Here is an 18,882-nt window from a genome sequence, read left to right on the forward strand (position 1 = left end):
GAAAGAGAAAAGGAAAGAGAGAAAGGGAGAAAGGGAGAAAGAGAGAAAGAGAGAAAGAGAGAAAGAGAGAAAGAAAGAAAGAAAGAAAGAAAGAAAGAAAGAAAGAAAGAAAGAAAGAAAGAAAGAAAGAAAGAAGAAGAAAGAAAGAAGAAAGAGAGAGAGAGAAAGAAAGAAAGAAAGAAAGAAAGAAAGAAAGAAAGAAAGAAAGAAAGAAAGAAAGAAAGAAAGAAAGAAAGAGAAGAAAGAGAGAAAGAAAGAAAGAAAGAAAGAAAGAAAGAAAGAAAGAAAGAAAGAAAGAAAGAAAGAAAGAAAGAAAGAGAGAAAAAAAAGAAAGAGAGAAAGAAAGAAAGAGAGAGAGAAAGAGAAAAGGAAAGAGAGAAAGAGAGAAAGAGAGAAAGAGAGAAAGAGAGAAAGAAAGAAAGAAAGAAAAGAAAGAAAGAAAGAAAGAAAGAAAGAAAGAAAGAAAGAAAGAAAGAAAGAGAAAGAGAGAGAGAAAGAAAGAAAGAAAGAAAGAAAGAAAGAAAGAAAGAAAGAATGAGAGAGAGAAAGAGAGAGAGAAAGAAAGAAAGAAAAGAAAGAAAGAAAGAAAGAAAGAAAGAAAGAAAGAGAGAGAAGAAAGAGAGAAAGAAAGAAAGAAAGAAAGAAAGAAAGAAAGAAAGAAAGAAAGAAAGGAAAGAAAGAAAGAAAGAAAGAAAGAAAGAAAGAAAGAAAGAAAGAAAGAAAGAAAGAAAGAAAGAAAGAAAGAAAGAAAGAAAGAAAGAAAGAAAGAAAGAAAGAAAAAAAGAAAGAGAGAAAGAAAGAAAGAAAGAGAGAGAGAAAGAGAAAAGGAGAGAAAGAAAGAAAGGGAGAAAGGGAGAAAGAGAGAAAGAGAGAAAGAGAGAAAGAAAGAAAGAAAGAAAGAAAGAAAGAAAGAAAGAAAGAAAGAAAGAAAATCCTTTTTAGAGATGTACTTAGAAGTTACGACTTGCAAGCTGGTTGGCAAATTCTGCTGACATTGTGCTTGTGAAACAGATTGCCTTGCAAGCTGCTTCAGCTGTGTTTTGCATCATTTCAGTGCTGCTTTATTAAGAAATACTAAGCTTTTAGCATGAATATGAGTGGCAAGGCCCTTCATAATTGACTTTTGATGGCCTAAAATGGCTGAACTTTGTTCCTATAACCAGGCAACCCTCTTCTGCAAAATTGCCAGCAGACTGATTATTTTCCTTCAGACACGAAATTGGCGGAGGAAGGAGAAAAACAAAAACAAAAACATTTAATGTATTAGGATCAGTAATCATTTAAATTCTTGTTTGACAAAGAATGAGTATGAGAATGTATTTTATGGACCTTTTCACTGTTCTTGCAAATGTCTTGCCCTATGATTGTATGTAGTGCAACAGCACGCTAATAAGTTTCCGTTCTGCATTTACCCAAATGCTGCAAATGGGTGATATGGTTTGGCATATGTCCAGCTTTCTCTAAACTTCTCCATTTTGTGTAGGCTTATTCCATAGCAGAGAACATTTAGTTACAACATAATGCTGTGAGAACAAGCAAAATATTACGCAAGTGAAAGCTGTTTGTCCTGAACTTTAGAGATTAGTTTCCTAAACAAGTGCTGTATGATTTCCCCATCAATTGTCTACAATGAATGACATTAAGTAACCATTAAATTTCCCTTTAATGGCATTCTGCCACCCAGATGAGGGAAAACATGACACATAACCATTATCTCTGCTCTTTAGGATTTCATGAGATAGGCTGGGAGAAGGGGGACTAGTTCAAGTAAGAATCAGGAACTGACATTGCAATATTTCCTAATAGGGTTATGTGCGGGAGCCTGAAATAATTGGTGTCTTAACTTATTAGTCATTATTCCTGACATTTTCACTTTGTTTCCTCCACAGGGAGTGGGCAGATACAGCTATGGCAGTTCCTACTGGAGCTTCTCTCGGACAGCTCCAACTCCAACTGCATCACCTGGGAGGGCACCAACGGAGAGTTCAAGATGACCGACCCTGACGAAGTGGCTCGGCGCTGGGGAGAGAGGAAAAGCAAACCTAACATGAACTATGACAAACTCAGCCGTGCACTTCGCTACTACTATGATAAAAATATTATGACTAAAGTTCATGGTAAACGCTATGCCTACAAATTCGATTTCCACGGAATCGCTCAGGCCCTCCAGCCTCACCCCCCGGAATCATCCATGTACAAATACCCATCAGACCTACCCTACATGAGTTCCTACCACGCACACCCTCAGAAGATGAACTTTGTAGCTCCCCACCCCCCTGCTTTGCCTGTAACCTCATCCAGCTTTTTTGCTGCCCCTAATCCATACTGGAATTCACCAACCGGAGGTATCTACCCCAATACAAGGCTGCCAGCTGCTCATATGCCTTCTCATCTTGGCACCTACTACTAAGTGGGGAAAGAAAGAAACACCAGAAAAAGCAAAAACACTGCTCACTGGGATACAGTCCCTGATGAATTGCAATGAACTCTATCAGAGTACATGAATTAAAAGTGCCTAAAGAGACAGGTGAAGGTTTGGCTGGGAGAAAAACACATTAAAAGTAAATTTCAAAATGACTCTTTGCAGTAGGGATTTAAAGGAGATATTCAAGAAGTATTAAGATACTAAAATGTAATGTATATGGGCATCGACTCTGTGGACCAAACAACAATGGACTGTTGTAGGTAAAAGCATGAAATGATAAGGAAAACCTATGAAAGCTAGTGGTCTTAAAAAGTTGATAAGCTTATGGGTAAAGTTTGTTATCTTGCTAATGCAAAAACCTGGGACTATACTACAGCAATGTAACAATAACTCTATAGTGACCTAACATACAATATATGAATCATTACAAAAGAGGGAGAAAAGGATTAAAAAGGAAAGAAAAAAAAACAACAACCACCTACCTTTATTTAAAAAATAGAAACATATCAACATAGACTCATTTAGTGTGGAAGCTGATTTGGAATATGACAGCATTGTTTTGATTAAAATCAAATGCATTCCATTCATCAGAGCGTTATCTGCTACTCAAACTGTGAAGACAACCCAAACTTTAGGATTCCTTGACAGTATTACAAGAACCCTGAGCCAAACATTGGAAATGAGAATGTGCAGAAGGGAAAGTGTATGACTGTAGATCAGAGGCCTGCACCTGACAGAGGAAGCAGAAAGGAGACGGAGGAGGACAAAAGGTGGTGAGAATGGGAGGAAACAAACTTCTTTACCAGTAGAGACTGAAGAGACTGAAAAATTAGTAGTGTTGGGACTATGAAGAAATACTTGTTTGGACTTGTGAAACATTTTGCTCAGTATCATACCATTCCCAGTATTACAGGAGGAACAGACTTGTTTGTATAGTAATTAAAAAAAAATGGAAAAAGGGAAAAGCAGAAGAAGTCAGAAATCAGAATATGCATCTCTTTTTTTTTAAAAAAAGTAAAACTGGAATTGTATTTGATATTTAAAAGTTAACCAGTTAGAACCTCATCATTATTAGGGGGGTTTCTTTTCCATTGGCTAAAGCAAGAGACAACCCCTGACTGCCAAAATCAGAAATCATCTAAGTATTTTTGTTAGGCGGGCGCCAGTTTTTCTTTATTGAGTCGCGAACGCTGTGCGTTTGTCAGAATGAAGTATACAAGTCAATGTTATTTTTTCCTTTTTATATAATTATTATATAACTTATGCATTTATACACTACGAGTTGATCTCGGCCAACCAAAGACACAAAAAGGGACAATCAAAAATATTGTGGCCTTGAATTTTAACTCTGTATGCTTAATGTTTACATTATGAATATATTAGTACTTAGAATGCAGAATGTATGTAATAAAATAAGCTTGGCCTAGCATGGCAATTCAGATTGACACTGTAGTTTGCATTCGCATTTGCATTTTTAGTACTTGACACACCTATCAGATCTTCTTCCTACTAAGTTAAAAGGCATTTTGTTTTAAAATTTTGTTTCATTAAATCTGTTAAATGTAGGACCAAATAACAATGCTTAGCATAAATTAAATGTGGACAGATGCTATGTATCTTCTTTTCCAGAAAATTCTGCAAAAATGTTTGCAGTCCTTTGTAATAGTGCCTTGCCATTCCTGTTCCTAAGCTTCTTTCGCCCAGAGATTGCAACCATTCCCAATTCTTTGACATCTTCATGGCCAAGATTGTAAATGAATCTAAAGGAGGCCTCTAAGGAAGAATCCTGTCACCCAGAAATTATCTTATGTTGCTGCCAGATTATGCAGTATAATCTCAACCTGAGATGTATCTTCATACTGACACGTATGTTGAATTACTATGCCCCCTTCCTATTAATACGTACTGTATCACTATTAGTAAATAAAATGAATAATGAATAACTTCCATTATTCCTTACTTTAGACTGGAGTGTATAGTAGCTTGTTAATTTGTCATTGCAATCCATTTTGGCTGTTTACAAACGGCAGGATGTTTTATTTCTGTTCTAAATTTAGAAGCTTCCCACGTTGTATCCTGGGCCCCAAAACTACATCTGATGCCTAATGGCATGGCTCCTATTTTTTTGCAACACCTGCTGAAGGTGCAAAATTAGCACTAACATTTACAAGTAGCTTTTCACAGAAGGCTGTGCTTACTGCAGAGACCCACATCAGCTCATACCTTCCAGTATTTCCCTTTCTTTTGCTGTTCTTTTGTCTCTTTTTAAGACAAAATGGATGTGGTTTCAGGTTTAATAGCAAATATTCTTCATATCCATTTTGGGGAGTAGAAATCAGTGCTGTGTGATGGGAGCTTACTTGCAATACTCCCATCTTATGGCTGTTTTGGTGACAAGTTATAAACACAGGGTTATATTACTAATGTTTGAGACCAGGCAGTGTAAGCCTCGTGATCATTGGAGAAATAAGTACCGTAAGCCTGTATCTCTTAAAAACATCAAAACCCATGGAAAGGTTAGAAAAACTGATTTATTGGAAAAGGTTAGTCATCACTATTTTAAAACGTTGTGGTAGGCACACCTACCTGCTGACTATAACAATAATAGTTTGTCTCACAGTAGAAACATATCTACAGATTCTTGCAATCTGCTTTATGTGTACTTTTAATTCAAAAAATGGTAAGTGCATTGTTGAATCATGTCTACATTAAACACTAAAAAATACAGATTAAAGAACCATTTTTGTTTAGATTGGCTAGAACTTGCCTGGAGGCCTCCAAGACATCTCCAGCGCTTGCAGAGTTGTGCATGGGATTTCCAGATAATGCTGCCCAGCTACTGATATACACAAGAACAACATCCTAACATGGAAAGGCAGGGTCCAAGTCCTCACTGCAGCAGGAATGGAGTAACAGCAGATGTGTGTGATGAAGACCTCTCACAAGGAAGAGCAATATCCTACAACAGGCCACTACAAATCTGTCCTGGACAGCCATCTTCGTGCTACACCTCTCCCCAGGGATGGCTCACAGCATTCCATGAGCCTTGGAACACCTGGATTTTTCAACCCGCAGGATGAAGAGGAGAGTGAAGAACAGAGAGCCCTTATTGCTGCTAGAGAATTAGGTTGAAGCAGGTGGTTCTGTCTCGCTGGGTCTGCCTGCTGTGAGTCTTCCTGCTGTAGGGCAACACAATGAGCTCATTGTCCAGAGGTATTAGCTGAAGCAAAACAGGCAGTGGACCCGAGGCAGTATCTCTGCTGCTCACTACATGCTAGTTTGAGCCCAGCACAGCCAAAATCAGCCTCAGAAAAGCTGAACTCTGCCTCCATATCACAGGAAACATTCACATGAGTCACAGCCAGTCTCAGCTGGGCCCCAACACCTTGGCAGAAGGTTCTGTCTGCCTGCCTAAGTACCTGGATGCGTGGACAGCATGACTTCGATGGGTCCTTGTTTGTACAAGTTGGTCACGCTGATGTCTTTCTTTAAATTAGGACTCCTTTTCAAGCAGTACAGCACTATGTGGACTGCTCTGAAAGTAGCAGTTTTATTTTTCCCTAACTTATGGTTAATGTGTGTACTTATTTATCTCTAAGAAATATGCTCCTGTCTGAGAAGCTGCACTGTAACACAGAACATGAAATTGAGACAAGAAGCACAAAAGAAGCTCAAATATCACCTTCCTTTATCAAGACATTCCACAGTATTGAATCGGATTTAGTGAATATACTAAAAATGTCTTTAAAGATGTATTTTATAACACCTGTATTGGGACTTGTAAGACCAAAATAGATTTTCTCAGAGGTCAAGATGGCACAACACCAATCACATTGAATGCCTTCATTCCTCTCACTTTCCATGTTTAGAAGAGTCCACCCTGGGTACTTCAAATAGCACCTGCTTTTTGAACTACCCACAGAAATACAGAGATCATCAGCAATGTAGACTTTCTTCTACAACTGCTCTTGCCCAGACTTTTTTTTAGACCAGTTAATAACTAATTAAAAAATATTGTTTTAAATACAAATACATTAAAGAAAGGGGAAACAAAACAAAACAAAAAAGCAATACAGTTTGTATTATATTTCTAATGATCCCATGATATTTTTCTATGGCATGTTCTCAAGTTTTGATTACAAAAGGGGAATGGCCTGGAGAGTAACCTATATCACTGGTAAGTTGGAAAAACTTCTCATCTGTCCAAAGGACATTGTTAACTCATGCTTGAATTTTAAGTGCCTCCTGAAATAATCCTGATGCAATGCAAGTGCTTAGCTCCCTGTCTGGCCTTTGGAGGGATGAGTCCTTTAATGAGTAATAGATAACAACACAATGGAAAACAAAACAAAACAAAAACAAAAGCAAAAGCAAAAACAAACAAACAACAACAACAACAAAACAGTTCCATTTTTCTTGATAAAGGATATTTCTTCTCTTTTATCCCTCACCGGAATTGTCACCTTCTTGCTGTGTTGGGTTGTTCAGAGAACTCTCAGCTGAGAATTGAACTCAGCTAAAATCTTGTAGTTTGTAGGGCTCAGAGGAAGCCATCCTTCAGAAGCTGAAGTTAGGGAGGCAAAGGCTAAGGAGGCCAAGAAGCATCCTCCTTTGTTAATCAATGCTGTGTCTGTCCCTGCATAATAAGCACTGCATATAAACACACCCGGTTAAGTTATGTAGCTCTCAGCTATGCATTTCCTCATACTTCTTACCTTCTGGTCATGTCTTGACTTCTGTGAAGACTGTTGATTTCAGCAAGAGGAGAAAGGAAAATGAGGTCTGAGGCCTGACTAAGTCACACTTCTTCAGAAAGCATGTGAGGTTGCTCAAAAGGATCACTGGCTCCCCATAGGTTTCAAGGTTCCAGCTGCAGCCTCCAAAGAAGGCTCCATTTCTGCCCATTGGGTATGATGGCCACTCCTTCAAGCACTAACCACAGAGGCAACATCAGATGGATGACTCAGTAAGAGACTTGCTTGGAGAACTGATCACTTCACTAACAGGGTGTCTTTTCAGGTTGCTGGCCTCCAAGAACTATATGCCTTTTCTGCATTCTGCTGCCAGTGGCACACAGAGCCAAGTATTGGTTGAGCAAGGGGTAAACCAGTTACACTTTAGGCCATGTACAATGTGGAAAATTGTTTCAAAACTTAATGACCCCCATTGTTTAAAAAGACATACCTTTTCAGGAAAACAAAGCATTCAAGTTGGTTTTATGAGATGTACTTTTACATCACTGGATTGAGGATTTCTAAAAACCAGACAGAAAATGTCTTGGACTGTTCACTAGAGTCTTTGGCTGTATATATTTTACAAAAGGATAAGGTGTGGAATAGTTTTCTATGAACATTCTTAGAATAAAATAGCGTGAATGTTTACTCAGGTAATCCTATATGTCTCCCTCACTATTACAGTTATTTTCTTTTGTACATTTATTAATGTTTCCTTTATGCTCTTCTCACTTGAAATTGTCTCAGCTACATGATATTATTTCTTTTTTTTCTTTCCCATTTCTTTTAACACAAAGGGTAATACATTTTATTGTGAAAAAGTTTTGATATTTTCCTGCTATTTTTCCCTTTTGCATTTTCTTGTGATTAAGCTCCCCATGTATCACACCCCAGAGTTCTTAGCCTGCCTCATTGTTTACAGCTTTGCATTATTTGTAGTTTGTTATCTCACTCACTCTGTTTGACTGGATACTATCCAAGCTTAGGCATATTTCACTTCACGAACCTATCCCTCTTCTTCTCTGATAATTGCTAATTCCTTTCTCTTTCTGACTCTGCTCATGAGCAGATCTTATATATCCTCCTGTCTAAGCAGTTTCCATCTGTGACTGACTGGCTGCCACGTCCATCCTACCAGAGTCCCTGCCTCTTCTCCCAGCTAAGCAATTAATGTGTTGAAAGATCTCTGAACAACTAAAAGATCTCTTCAGCTCTGAATAGACTTCCACTTTCTTCCCTACTTAGTTTCTTTCTCACGAACAAAAATTCTCTCTTCCTCAGATATGTCCATCAACACACCACTAGGAAGGTTTTTCCAAATAATTGTTGTGAACTAGCTCACCACCTCATTTTTGCCCATCTGTGTAGTGTTTATTTTGGCCTTGTTCTTTTTGTGTTCTGGTGTGGCTGGAAGCTGGTTCAGGCAGAAAACTCACACTTACTGATCACACAGCAGTGTGTTGCTGTTTAAGACTACATAATCATGTGTAAGGTTGCCAATGAAAGTTCCTATACATTCCCAATTTTCCTCATGATGAAAGTGTCATTTGTCTCTGCTGGAAACTTCAAAGCTATTCTGCAGACAATGAAGGTAGAATTCTTAAAGTTGGCACAGGCACTTAGGCTAAATGACTTTCAAGGACCTTTTAGACTTCAAAGCAGTCTAAACAGGTTTAAACTTGTATATACGTCTTTCATTTAATTCTTCCACATATTTCTGCACAGTTAATTACCAGTTTGTACCAGAAAGAAGCCATGTAGACCTCTTGACCAACTGATATATCAGCACAGGACTGCCAGGACTGATGCAGCACTTCAGGGGTATCTGCACCTTCCTGGAAAGAAGTTGAAGATGTTGTGAAGTTCTTCAGTATATCTGCAACAACACTTACTAATTAAATTTTAAACTAATGTCCCATTTTTGGAGAGCGGGGAGGTATGTTCAACTGCATTACAGTAGCTGAAATACAAGGGGAAGTAAGAATAGGGGTAAGTAAAGCCAATCATTCATTTTATGGATGAATCTTCCACCTCATGCTGTGTAGTTCCCAGAAATACTAGTGTGATACATCAATATATTGTGGTTTTCTGAGGTGGGAATAGCATTCAGATGAGCCAGCCATGAGGTGAATGCTCTTGTGCTGAATATGATAAATACATATCATGACTAACAGATGCTGCTTTGAAGTGCCCTTTTCTTTAAATACATGAGAAAAATAGATGCTGGAAGGGGGGCTGTATTATATACCAAGACTAGCAGAACATTTTCCATTTCAGTGCTTTCTGGCTGGAGAGAGGGATTGCTTTTCTCTGCTAATGTATTCTAAGAACAAACCTAGGAAATGTGTAGAAGGTGCTCAAACATTGTGATGGACTCATATCCTGACACAGATAGACAGCTCACAGCCAGGATCCCAAGGGGACTGATATATCTGCTGTTGTCCTGAATGACTGCTGGTTTTGACTTTGGAAAACTTATGAGTAACTGTATAACAGCAGAACAGTGGCAAGTGAGTTTTAAACTTCCCACCATGAGTTTCCAAGAAAAAAGACAGAAAATCAAGGCTAAAGCAAATAACGCACAGCTTTTGGAGCAGAGCAGCACCAGGGAAGGGCTTGAAGGTATGAAAATAAAGATCTTTCCCTCAGCTGTTTCTGGAAAATTAAAGAAGGCAGAAATGAGGGCATACAACTAAGGATGCATGGGAATGATAGATGAAGCTATTCTCAGTGGCTTGGAAAGAGGAAGGAAAAACAGAAGTGGGAGGCAGAAATCAAGAGGGAAATAAGAAAGTGTTATGAAGTGCTGTCAAAGTGGGTAGAAAAGCGACATGGCACTATCCTCTTTATTAGCAGTTTATTGAGAAAGTATAAGTAAATGTTTAAGACATTCTTGAAAGGATTACTTAACTGAGTGTTAAACTTGATTTAGTGATGTCAACATCAGAGGCTCTGCTATGTACATATAGCCAAGAGAAGAGGGAATTCCATATAGCCAGGGGATACCAGAAAGGCTTCAATGCCTAGGAAAGCCCATGCAAGTTATTCTTCTGTATAGGAATAATGAGTGAGGAATAGATCTGAGGAATATGGGGGGAAAAAAGACAGCAACTGGATATATAAGGAAGCTAGCAGAAACAGAGATCAAAGTGAAAGCAAAGGAGACCATAGACTGTGGTGAATTCAGTAGTTCAGGAGAACAAAAAAGTCTTAAAGGGAAGATAATGTCAGGCTTAATTCCAAATTCTGAATCCAAAGGGAATGCTGAAGGGGTACTGTGCTGTCTGATGCAGTAGAAGGAGGCAAGTTAATGCATCTGGGCCAAAATAACAACTGAAGCCAACTGAGCTGAAGAGTCAATTGAGTTTGTAAATGTTCATTTCTCTTTTTACACTTCCCACTTTAGTATATTTTCAGCTAATGTTTCATTATAATTTCCACTAACATTTCATGTCACAAATTCATTATAATGTAGACTGCACACTGAACAGCTGTAAAATAGCCTTGCCAATGCTGATAATTTGCACTGGGAATGTAATATCCAATTCCAATCACTGATGAGTGCTATGCAAAATGAACTAACCAGTATTTTTCATTTCTGTAACAACTTACCTCAACAATTAAATATACTGCAGTGCTAAATTTACAGTATATAATAAATCATTCCAGACTATATAAAAGCATCAGACAATACATCTCTGTTGTTCGTTTTTTGTGTGTTTTTTTTTTTTTTTGTCATAAGCTTTACAAAATGCTAGCTTAGCACTCTGTAAAAAAATGTTGTTCATCCTTGTTATTTTAGTTGCATAACAAAAAATAGTAGACATTCAGCACTGTGTCTCCCGCTGTGTGCCAGATCCAACATTCTCTCCTTTACTACTAGATGCAGATCACAGTGAAAACTTTTAGCATAGTAGCCTGTGAGTTGTGTAACTAATCTATGCTTTAACATTTTTTAGCTGTTCCACTGTGACTACTGAAATAGTTTGATACAGAGTTGAGATGTAGTGGGTAGTCCTAGCTAGCACTGCACTTCCATATCTACATGATTCCTTCTTCTACTTTGGTAAATGCTGAAATGTTTGCGGTTCAGCCATCTTCTTCTGGAAAATATCTAGTAATTGTAATTATGGTGTAGAGAATCATTGGGCTCTAACCCTCATTTTTTCTTCATTTTTGGCCCTGTACAACACAAAAGTAGATAAATGGGAAGATGCAGCACAGTTTTATTTAATCAGAATACCTGGCAAAAGTAGTTAATTAATTGTCAGATGATGAAGTTTCCAAAAGGTTTCCAAAGCAACTTATGGTCTCAATTCTGATAGACTTCCAATGTGATTTCTGTCTCTCAGTCTCTTATGTTGCAGAACACCTCCAGTTCATTATTTAACAAAGCCATGTTCATCCTGGTGAATTTGGAACTGAGTTTATAGCACTGAGAGCAACCTACTTTCAGTTATAAGGCACCCTCCAGCAAAGGCAGCTGCCAGAAGGTAAAATGCTATCATACAAAAAGATCCCTAATGAAGAGAAAATTGTTCACCAAAACACTTCTTAGAACTTTTTGTTCTCATGAGCATGTGGAAGAGAGGATCTTGGAAAGATGGTGAAAAGAAAAAGAGCTGGGCAGTGGTGTGGATTTTGGATTGTGTTTGAATGCTTTTCATTGTTAAGTCTACAGTCTTGTTCTGACACCTGCATGTTGTTGTGCAAATGTGAACTTTTCTTCCCAGTAACATCCTCCCACACAGGCAAAAATACAGGTCTTATGGCTCTTGGATGCCAGCTAAAAATGCTGTACATCTTCAAACCCATTATATGAGACTGCTGGTGCCTCCTATGGCCTTCAAGGCAGTAGCAGCCAACAGGTGCCTGGGCAGTCACCTACATCTGGTGAAAAACAGACATATTGTGAAGCTGCTCATCAGTTTTCTGAACAAAAACACAATATGAGATGCTAAGGAAGGCCTGGATATTTGACTGCCAAGTGATCTGGGCAGGGATGTGATTCCTGGTTGTCCATACAGAGAACTGAAGCACCTAACTGGTCTTGCATGGTTTGTGCAATTAGCCTTATAATGAGGCACCTGGAGATTCCCAGGCTTTCTCCCCTGCACCTCCTAGAGAAAGAGGTGACCTAAACTTTTTCTAGGAGTGGTATGTTGTGTTTGACTGTTGAAAAACTTACAGGAGTGAGTGCATGCTGGGCTTAGCTTTTAACTACATGCCTCCACTTCGACCCTCCCTTATGTTATATAGTGACTGAGTCCTTCAAATCCCCCTGTCCCTTAGCTCATGCTTTGAGATCCAGTAACCATGGCTGCAGCGGCAGCTGGGCAGTCCTGACTGAACCATCCCTACAGGTAAAGCTACTTACAGAGCTGTAAAGCACTGCAAAGCATTGCACACTTTTTCTCTTCGTCAGAGACAAGTTTACAAGACATTACTGGTGTCACTTCTTGTATCCCAGCTCAGGCAGTGGTATGAAAGGTCTAGGAAATTTGCCAGTGGTCAACAGGTCACAGCTACTTCAGCCTCCCACCCAAATCTATTGCAGTACCATCTCCCAAGTTGCTTGGCACACTGCTCCACTCTGTGTTTGCATGGCTTGTCCTGTCTCTTCTGGCTGGAGATGACTGTGCTGTCCGTGGTTACCTTCAGCAGCTGCTGTTCCTTGTATTGACCACAGGCAAACTCCAGTGTCTGTGCAGGGAAAAGTAGCCCTCAACAGCTTGGCTCCCAATCTGCACAGTGCTTTTGCACACAGCAGGCAGGCTTCAGCATCTTTCTGGTTTCTCTGGCTGTAGTGCCATTTAGAAATCATCCTGAGAAACAAAGCAAAACAGAGAGAGGGAGAATGAGCAGTGTTTCACATCTCATTCTCTGGACCAACCGTGGTGCTCCCATAGAGGACAGAAGTGTTGGTAGGACTGGCTTGGCATCCTGTCATGGTCTCTCCCCACATCCTTGTCTTTCCCACAGCAGTGTTCTCCTGTACAGCGCTGTAGGACTGAAAGATATGTTTTGCCAAGGCTGCAGTGCTGAGCCTGCTCCCTACAGGCAACTGAAGGCCAAACACAGCTGTATGAGAGAGGGGGTGAGGGCAGCATGGGCCGGCAAGGCCTGCACTGTGCCTGCTCCATTGCTGTGACATGACTTCATGCTGCTCCTCCGTTACACCGCAGGTTCAATCCTGCTATTCTGTCTGGGAAGTGCTTGCAGCTTCCCCATCCTCTGGGAGGGTCCCATCCTACTATGGACTGGTGGTCCTGGCCCAAACAGTCACCTCCTGTTGCTGCAGCATTTCATCCCCGGGGCACTGGGCAGTGAATGCCATACTGTCCCATGTATCACAGGACATCATATTTGACATGAAAGCCAGCCCTGGTTTGTCTCCCCAGACTGCTGCAATAGCAAGGCACCCCAGAAACCATGCACCCCTGACTCTGCTTTACACATGCATCAGCCGCAGCATCAGCCTGCTCCCCTGGGAACAAGATCCTGGCAGCAAAACAGTCGCTCTGCTCAAATGCATCAAAGCATATTCGCCTGTCAAGACATATTCCTCTTTCCCCCAAAAGATGGCACTAGGATTCACCAAAAGCGAGCCACTCAGCACCCTAAACATTTTAATGTCTGTGGAAAGTGCTACTGGGGCCCACCACTGTAGTGCTCATGTTTTTCCTTCTTAACCAAGAGACAATATCTCCAGAGTGTGCAACCACGTCCAGAGTGTAATCCTACATGGCCCTCATATTATGGGCTCAAATAACAGTGTGAGAAATGAATTTTCACCTGCTGAGAAGATCAAGGGGAGGGGGTATTCTGGTAGGAAAAAAACACTGCCACATACATACATCCTGGTTTTTTTTTGTTTGTTTTTGTTTTTTGTTTTTTGTTTTTCCTAAGACAATGAGAAAACAAATGTACAATATTGGAATTAATCTTCTTGTATACTGGCGCGGTCTGTTGTAGTAAAATTAACATCATTAGGATTTTTACTGAGAAGTTAATTATTTTTTCTTTCTGGCAGCACAGCCTATAAATGTATGAATAAGGAATTTGCCTGGTAATTCAGGCACAGCTTTAAGTTTTTTTGAATGCAAATGTTTCTACATAATGATCATTATAGGAATATTTTCATGATTAAAAGAATAAAACTAATGGAGGGAGATTATTTCCTCTAGCAATTATTATCGCATACTGAAGACAGCTTTTTAACTGTCAGTGAAACAACAGATTTTTGCCTAAAAAAAAAAATCCCCATTCCAAGATAATAGACTTCTTGTATTCATTAACGTCTCTAATAGAGCTACCACCTGAATAGTTGGGATTTTTATTTTCATTAAAGAAAATGGTAAGATAGCTCTATAAATGAAAACAAGTTAAAGTGTGCAGATGAAGGTTTTCTAAAGAAGGCAGAATTCCAAGGATGAAAGTGCCGCCTCAATATGTTTCAAAACAAAGGGAGTGCCTTTCCAAAGAGGCTCAGCAATTTGGGTACCTCAGCAGCCACCAAGGAGTACCAGATCCCAGACGATTCACTAGAAGTAGCAATTTCAGCAGTGACAATTCCAGCAGGATTATCTTCTTTCCTGTTTGTTTGTTTTGAAAGTGTTTGTGTCTTATGAAAGATAGCCATGTGCTTCCAGGTTTTTGGTCCAGAATTACCATATAGTCATTTCTACTGTAAGCAGCCAGAAAGTTATCTCTGTTTCTTGCATGTTTCTCTCACCAAAACATGATTAAGAAGGCAAATGTGAAAGACCCAACCTGACCAACCAGGGAGAGGTGAGGTAATGCCGTAGAACCATAGAATGGCCTGGGTTGAAAAAGACAACAATGGTCATCTAGATTCAACTCCCCTGCTGTGTGCAGGGTTGCCAACCACCAGACCAGGCTGCCCAGAGCCACATCCAGCCTGGCCTCCAGGGATAGGGCATCCACAGCCTCCTTGGGCAACCTGTTCTAGTGTATCAACACCCTCTGAGTGAAAAACTTCCTCCTAATATATAACCTAAACCTCCCCTGTCTCAGTTTAAAACCATTCCCCCTTGTCTTATCGCTATCCACATTCACGAACAGCCATTCCCCCTCCTGTTTGCACATTCCCTTCAAGTACTGGAAGGATGAGCTTATTATTCTAAGAGCATAAACTTGGAGGTAACAGTTGAGTGTGTTGCCATCCCTGAGCATTAGTGTATGTTCTTATTGCACTGCTCTCTCCTTTTGCTGTGCTTAGCAATACGCTTTTTGCTACTCATGTATTTGGGTAGAAAGCTGGTCTGTACAGGGATCTACAAACTGTCAAGCACCATTTTAGCATAGCTGGTCATGAAATAGCAAAGTGGGAACACGGCATGAGAGAGGGCGGCTCTGGGCTGGATCACAGAATCACTTCCGAAGCCCTTTTGCAGAATAGCAGTTCACTGCCTTTGGGAGACCTCCAGAATAAAGCAAAACAAAACGGAACAAGTGTTATAAGTGGAGCCTGAGTGTAGAAATGAGCTGTTTAAAGAGTAACTATTAGGAAGTTTTGGAATAAAAGGCGTAGGTGTGGGCAAATTGGGTGCTCTTAAATATGCTGTCACTAGATGGTGTGGTGGGTTAGAGCAATCCCCTCTTTGCTGGAGACCTTGTCTTGAGTGTGTTTCAGGCCTGGGGTTTGGCAGGACTGAGTGTGCTCAGAGCAGTGTAGTCTTTGGGTCGGGATAGAGGTGCTCAGCTGTGTTCTCCACCTCCATTTCTCTCACTTTCATTAACAGAAGCATTGTCCAGAAATCACAATAAAAGCAAAACCAATTATCAAAATAAATAATCCCTGAGAAGGCAGGAGCTTACTTCTAGTGCCAAAATAGACAGTGGGCTGAGTCAAGCTCAGCTGCAGGGACTGTTTCCCTGTATCCTATAGGCTCACACTGACACAAATGGGGTGATGGATGCAGAGGTCAGCACACACACACGTGCATCGTCGCCATGCTGGGTCACTGATGCTTTGTCTGGCAAGGATTGAGCCATCATCGTGGGCGTCTGCTATGCTTGCTGATGTCAACGGCAGCAAATGGGATTCAGAGCTGGGCAGGATGGCTTGGCACCCTGCAGGCAAGAGGCTTTAATGTGGTTTCTTGGGTGTAACTGAAAGCAGCTTTTGGCCCAGGGGAACAAATATTTCTTGCCTTTGTGTATGCTCTGATTTTTGCAATCATGCGGTTAAAATATGTCTTCTGCAGAGCAGTAATTAACGGAGTATATGGTTTAGTTACTTCAGAAGTCATTAAGTACTGTTATTCAAGGCCTGATTGCTCCCTTTCTGAACAGTTGGGGTTTTTTTTCATCAACATATGCTGGCGGCATGCTGGGGGGCAGAACAAAGTCTTCTGGGACTGTCCTCTTGGGCTGCTTCAGCAGTTTCGATTGTCTTCCACTACTCCAAGAAATACTCTGAGTACAATTTAAATCTATTGGCAGCTGGCCTGTTCTCCCAAGTGACAGTGATATGGCAAGAGGGAATGGCCTCAAGTTGCACCATGGGAGGCTCAGGTTGGGTATCAGGAAGAATTTATTCTCAGAAAGAGTGGTGACACATTGGAATAGTCACCATCTATGGAGGTGTTCAGGAAAAGGGTACTGAGGAACACAGTATGGAGTAGTCACGGGCATGGGTTAATGTTGGATTAGATGATCTTATTAGTATTTCCAACTTTAATGATTCTTTGATTCCATGATTCTATCTAGATGTTCGATACTTACCTAATTTTTAGGCCATAGTTCAATTATGTGCACTGATGGTCAAAACTGAGAGATTGTGAGAAAGCAGGGGTTCCAGCTGAAGCTGAGCTCATGAAGAAATTAAAAGAAAATAGGAAGCATTAAAATGAGTGAATAAGGCTTTCAGAACAATCACTTCATAACAGTTTTTACTAAATGTCTCTTTCTGTGGTTCTTACAAAATAAACTTTAGCTTCCCAGAAAAGTAAAAATTTCTTTTAGAACAAGAAGGAGGTTTTAAAAGCCTGTGGGGGAAAAAAAAAAAAAAAAAAAAAAAGATGTTGAAATGATGGAGGGAAAAAAAAAAAAGATCTGTGAGGGAAAGATCTGTAAGATAATGATCATAGTAAAATAGTTATGAGCGTGATTTCACTTTCAGGAATGCTGCAGCAGGAATTTGAGATTTTTTTTATCATTCAAGAAGAGGAACAAAACCTAAACAATTGTCTCAGGAATATTTTTATAAACAAACAAAACAAGTCTGGTTTGCTGTGACTCCTGGATTCACAGTTCTGAAAAAGGTAGGGACCAGTTACTTTTTTTGTTTGAACTCCTGCATCAGCAGAAGCCTCATCCATCTACTCCTGTAATGATCTTGACATCAAGGAGATTCTTCTTATTTGCATGAATATGTGGACCAAAGTAGAAGAATTTTCTCACTTTTTAATAGTTTTAGCATAAATGTGTAGTTCTGAGCTTTCAGACACTATTGTTTTCGTTCTTCTTCAGTGACTTTATCTGTTTCCTGCTTGTAGCAAATATTATGCACCCCTATGTAAGTGCCAGTCAGAGAATAAGAAATGATCCCATCGCTGAGGTGACTCATGAACCTCGTGGATACTGAATCACCATTGTGATGAAGGGAACATGTGGTGTGTAAAGTGAAGACTGGAACATTTTCAGCCAAAACATTCAGAAAATACTGGTATCTATTAAGGAAATCATGGGAAGGGAAGAGGAGCAGCTTGTGAATGGTCATTTACAAGTAAAAGGACTAAGCTAACAATTCTCAAATGCTCTTGGCTAACACCCTTGCTGTAGACCATACATTTTGTGCAACCTCAAAGCCAGTGAGTACACACAAAACACAATTGAATGTTGTCTGCCTTTAGTTCAAAATCACTCCTCAGCAGTCCTCACTCAGTTGGCTAAACTAATTATTTGCTGGAGTACTATGACTGCCAAAAAAGTTGTACACTACTATACACCACATACATCCCTACAATCCATTTGTGCCCTGATGATGAGACTCTGTCGTCCTTGCTGTTCCCAGGAGCAGGCTAGTGTCAGCAGCACTGGCTCCCGGGGCAGAGATGGTGTCAAGCTGTAATGGGTTCTCCCTCTTCAGAGTGTCTGCACTTGTCCAGGCTGAGGAGGAGCAAGAGTGATCCTCAGTAGCTCTCAGGCAGACTCATCCCCTGGCTGGGCAAACGTCAGTGGGATGCCTGTTGTACATGATTAGCATAGTGGCTGAGCTTGGAGGCAGCATTGTCTTGTGACCAACACTGAACACCCAGCAGCACTGAGCCTGCTTTTGGGGTAGGGTAACATGCAGATACCCTGCAGGGGCTTTTCAAACCCCACTCTTGAGCAATCTGGCCAAGGCCAAATGGGAAGCAGTCTGAAATTGCAGGAGATGTATCAAGATCCCAGAACAGGCACTCATGTCAGATTCTTTATGGGTTAAAGGTAAATCCTATTCAAGAGGCATTTATTTTTTCCCATGTAAAGGTACCTCAGGATGGTTGTTTTGTTCAGAGCTGGATGCATGATATTATTTTGTTGTTGCTTGAACTGTCTTAAACACTGTTCCAGATCTGTACTCGATTGTGTACATGTTAATAGAGAAGCCTTTGTCAAGGACATTGTGCAAACACATTTCCACAAGATATTATTGTCTGGACACATGAGCAAATATTTGCCTAAAAAATGTAATTGACTATTGTTCAATAACTG

General features: G+C 40.2%; 1 protein-coding gene across 2 annotated transcripts in view; it reads left to right on the forward strand.

Annotated features, from left to right (window-relative positions):
• The window catches only part of ERG (ETS transcription factor ERG), a gene marked incomplete at both ends in the record, with an annotated part of 108,681 nt that extends 106,271 nt beyond the window's left edge, over positions 1-2,410 (forward strand). For both annotated transcript variants that reach the window (XM_079549339.1, XM_079549338.1), the window contains one exon: positions 1,890-2,410. In XM_079549339.1, coding sequence (XP_079405465.1) covers positions 1,890-2,410 — 521 coding nt within the window. The remainder of the gene's footprint in view (positions 1-1,889) is intronic.
• Between the last annotated feature and the right edge of the window lie 16,472 nt (positions 2,411-18,882).

Source organism: Tetrao urogallus (assembly GCF_951394365.1).
Source record: "Tetrao urogallus genome assembly, chromosome: 1".
Lineage (NCBI taxonomy): Eukaryota > Metazoa > Chordata > Aves > Galliformes > Phasianidae > Tetrao > Tetrao urogallus.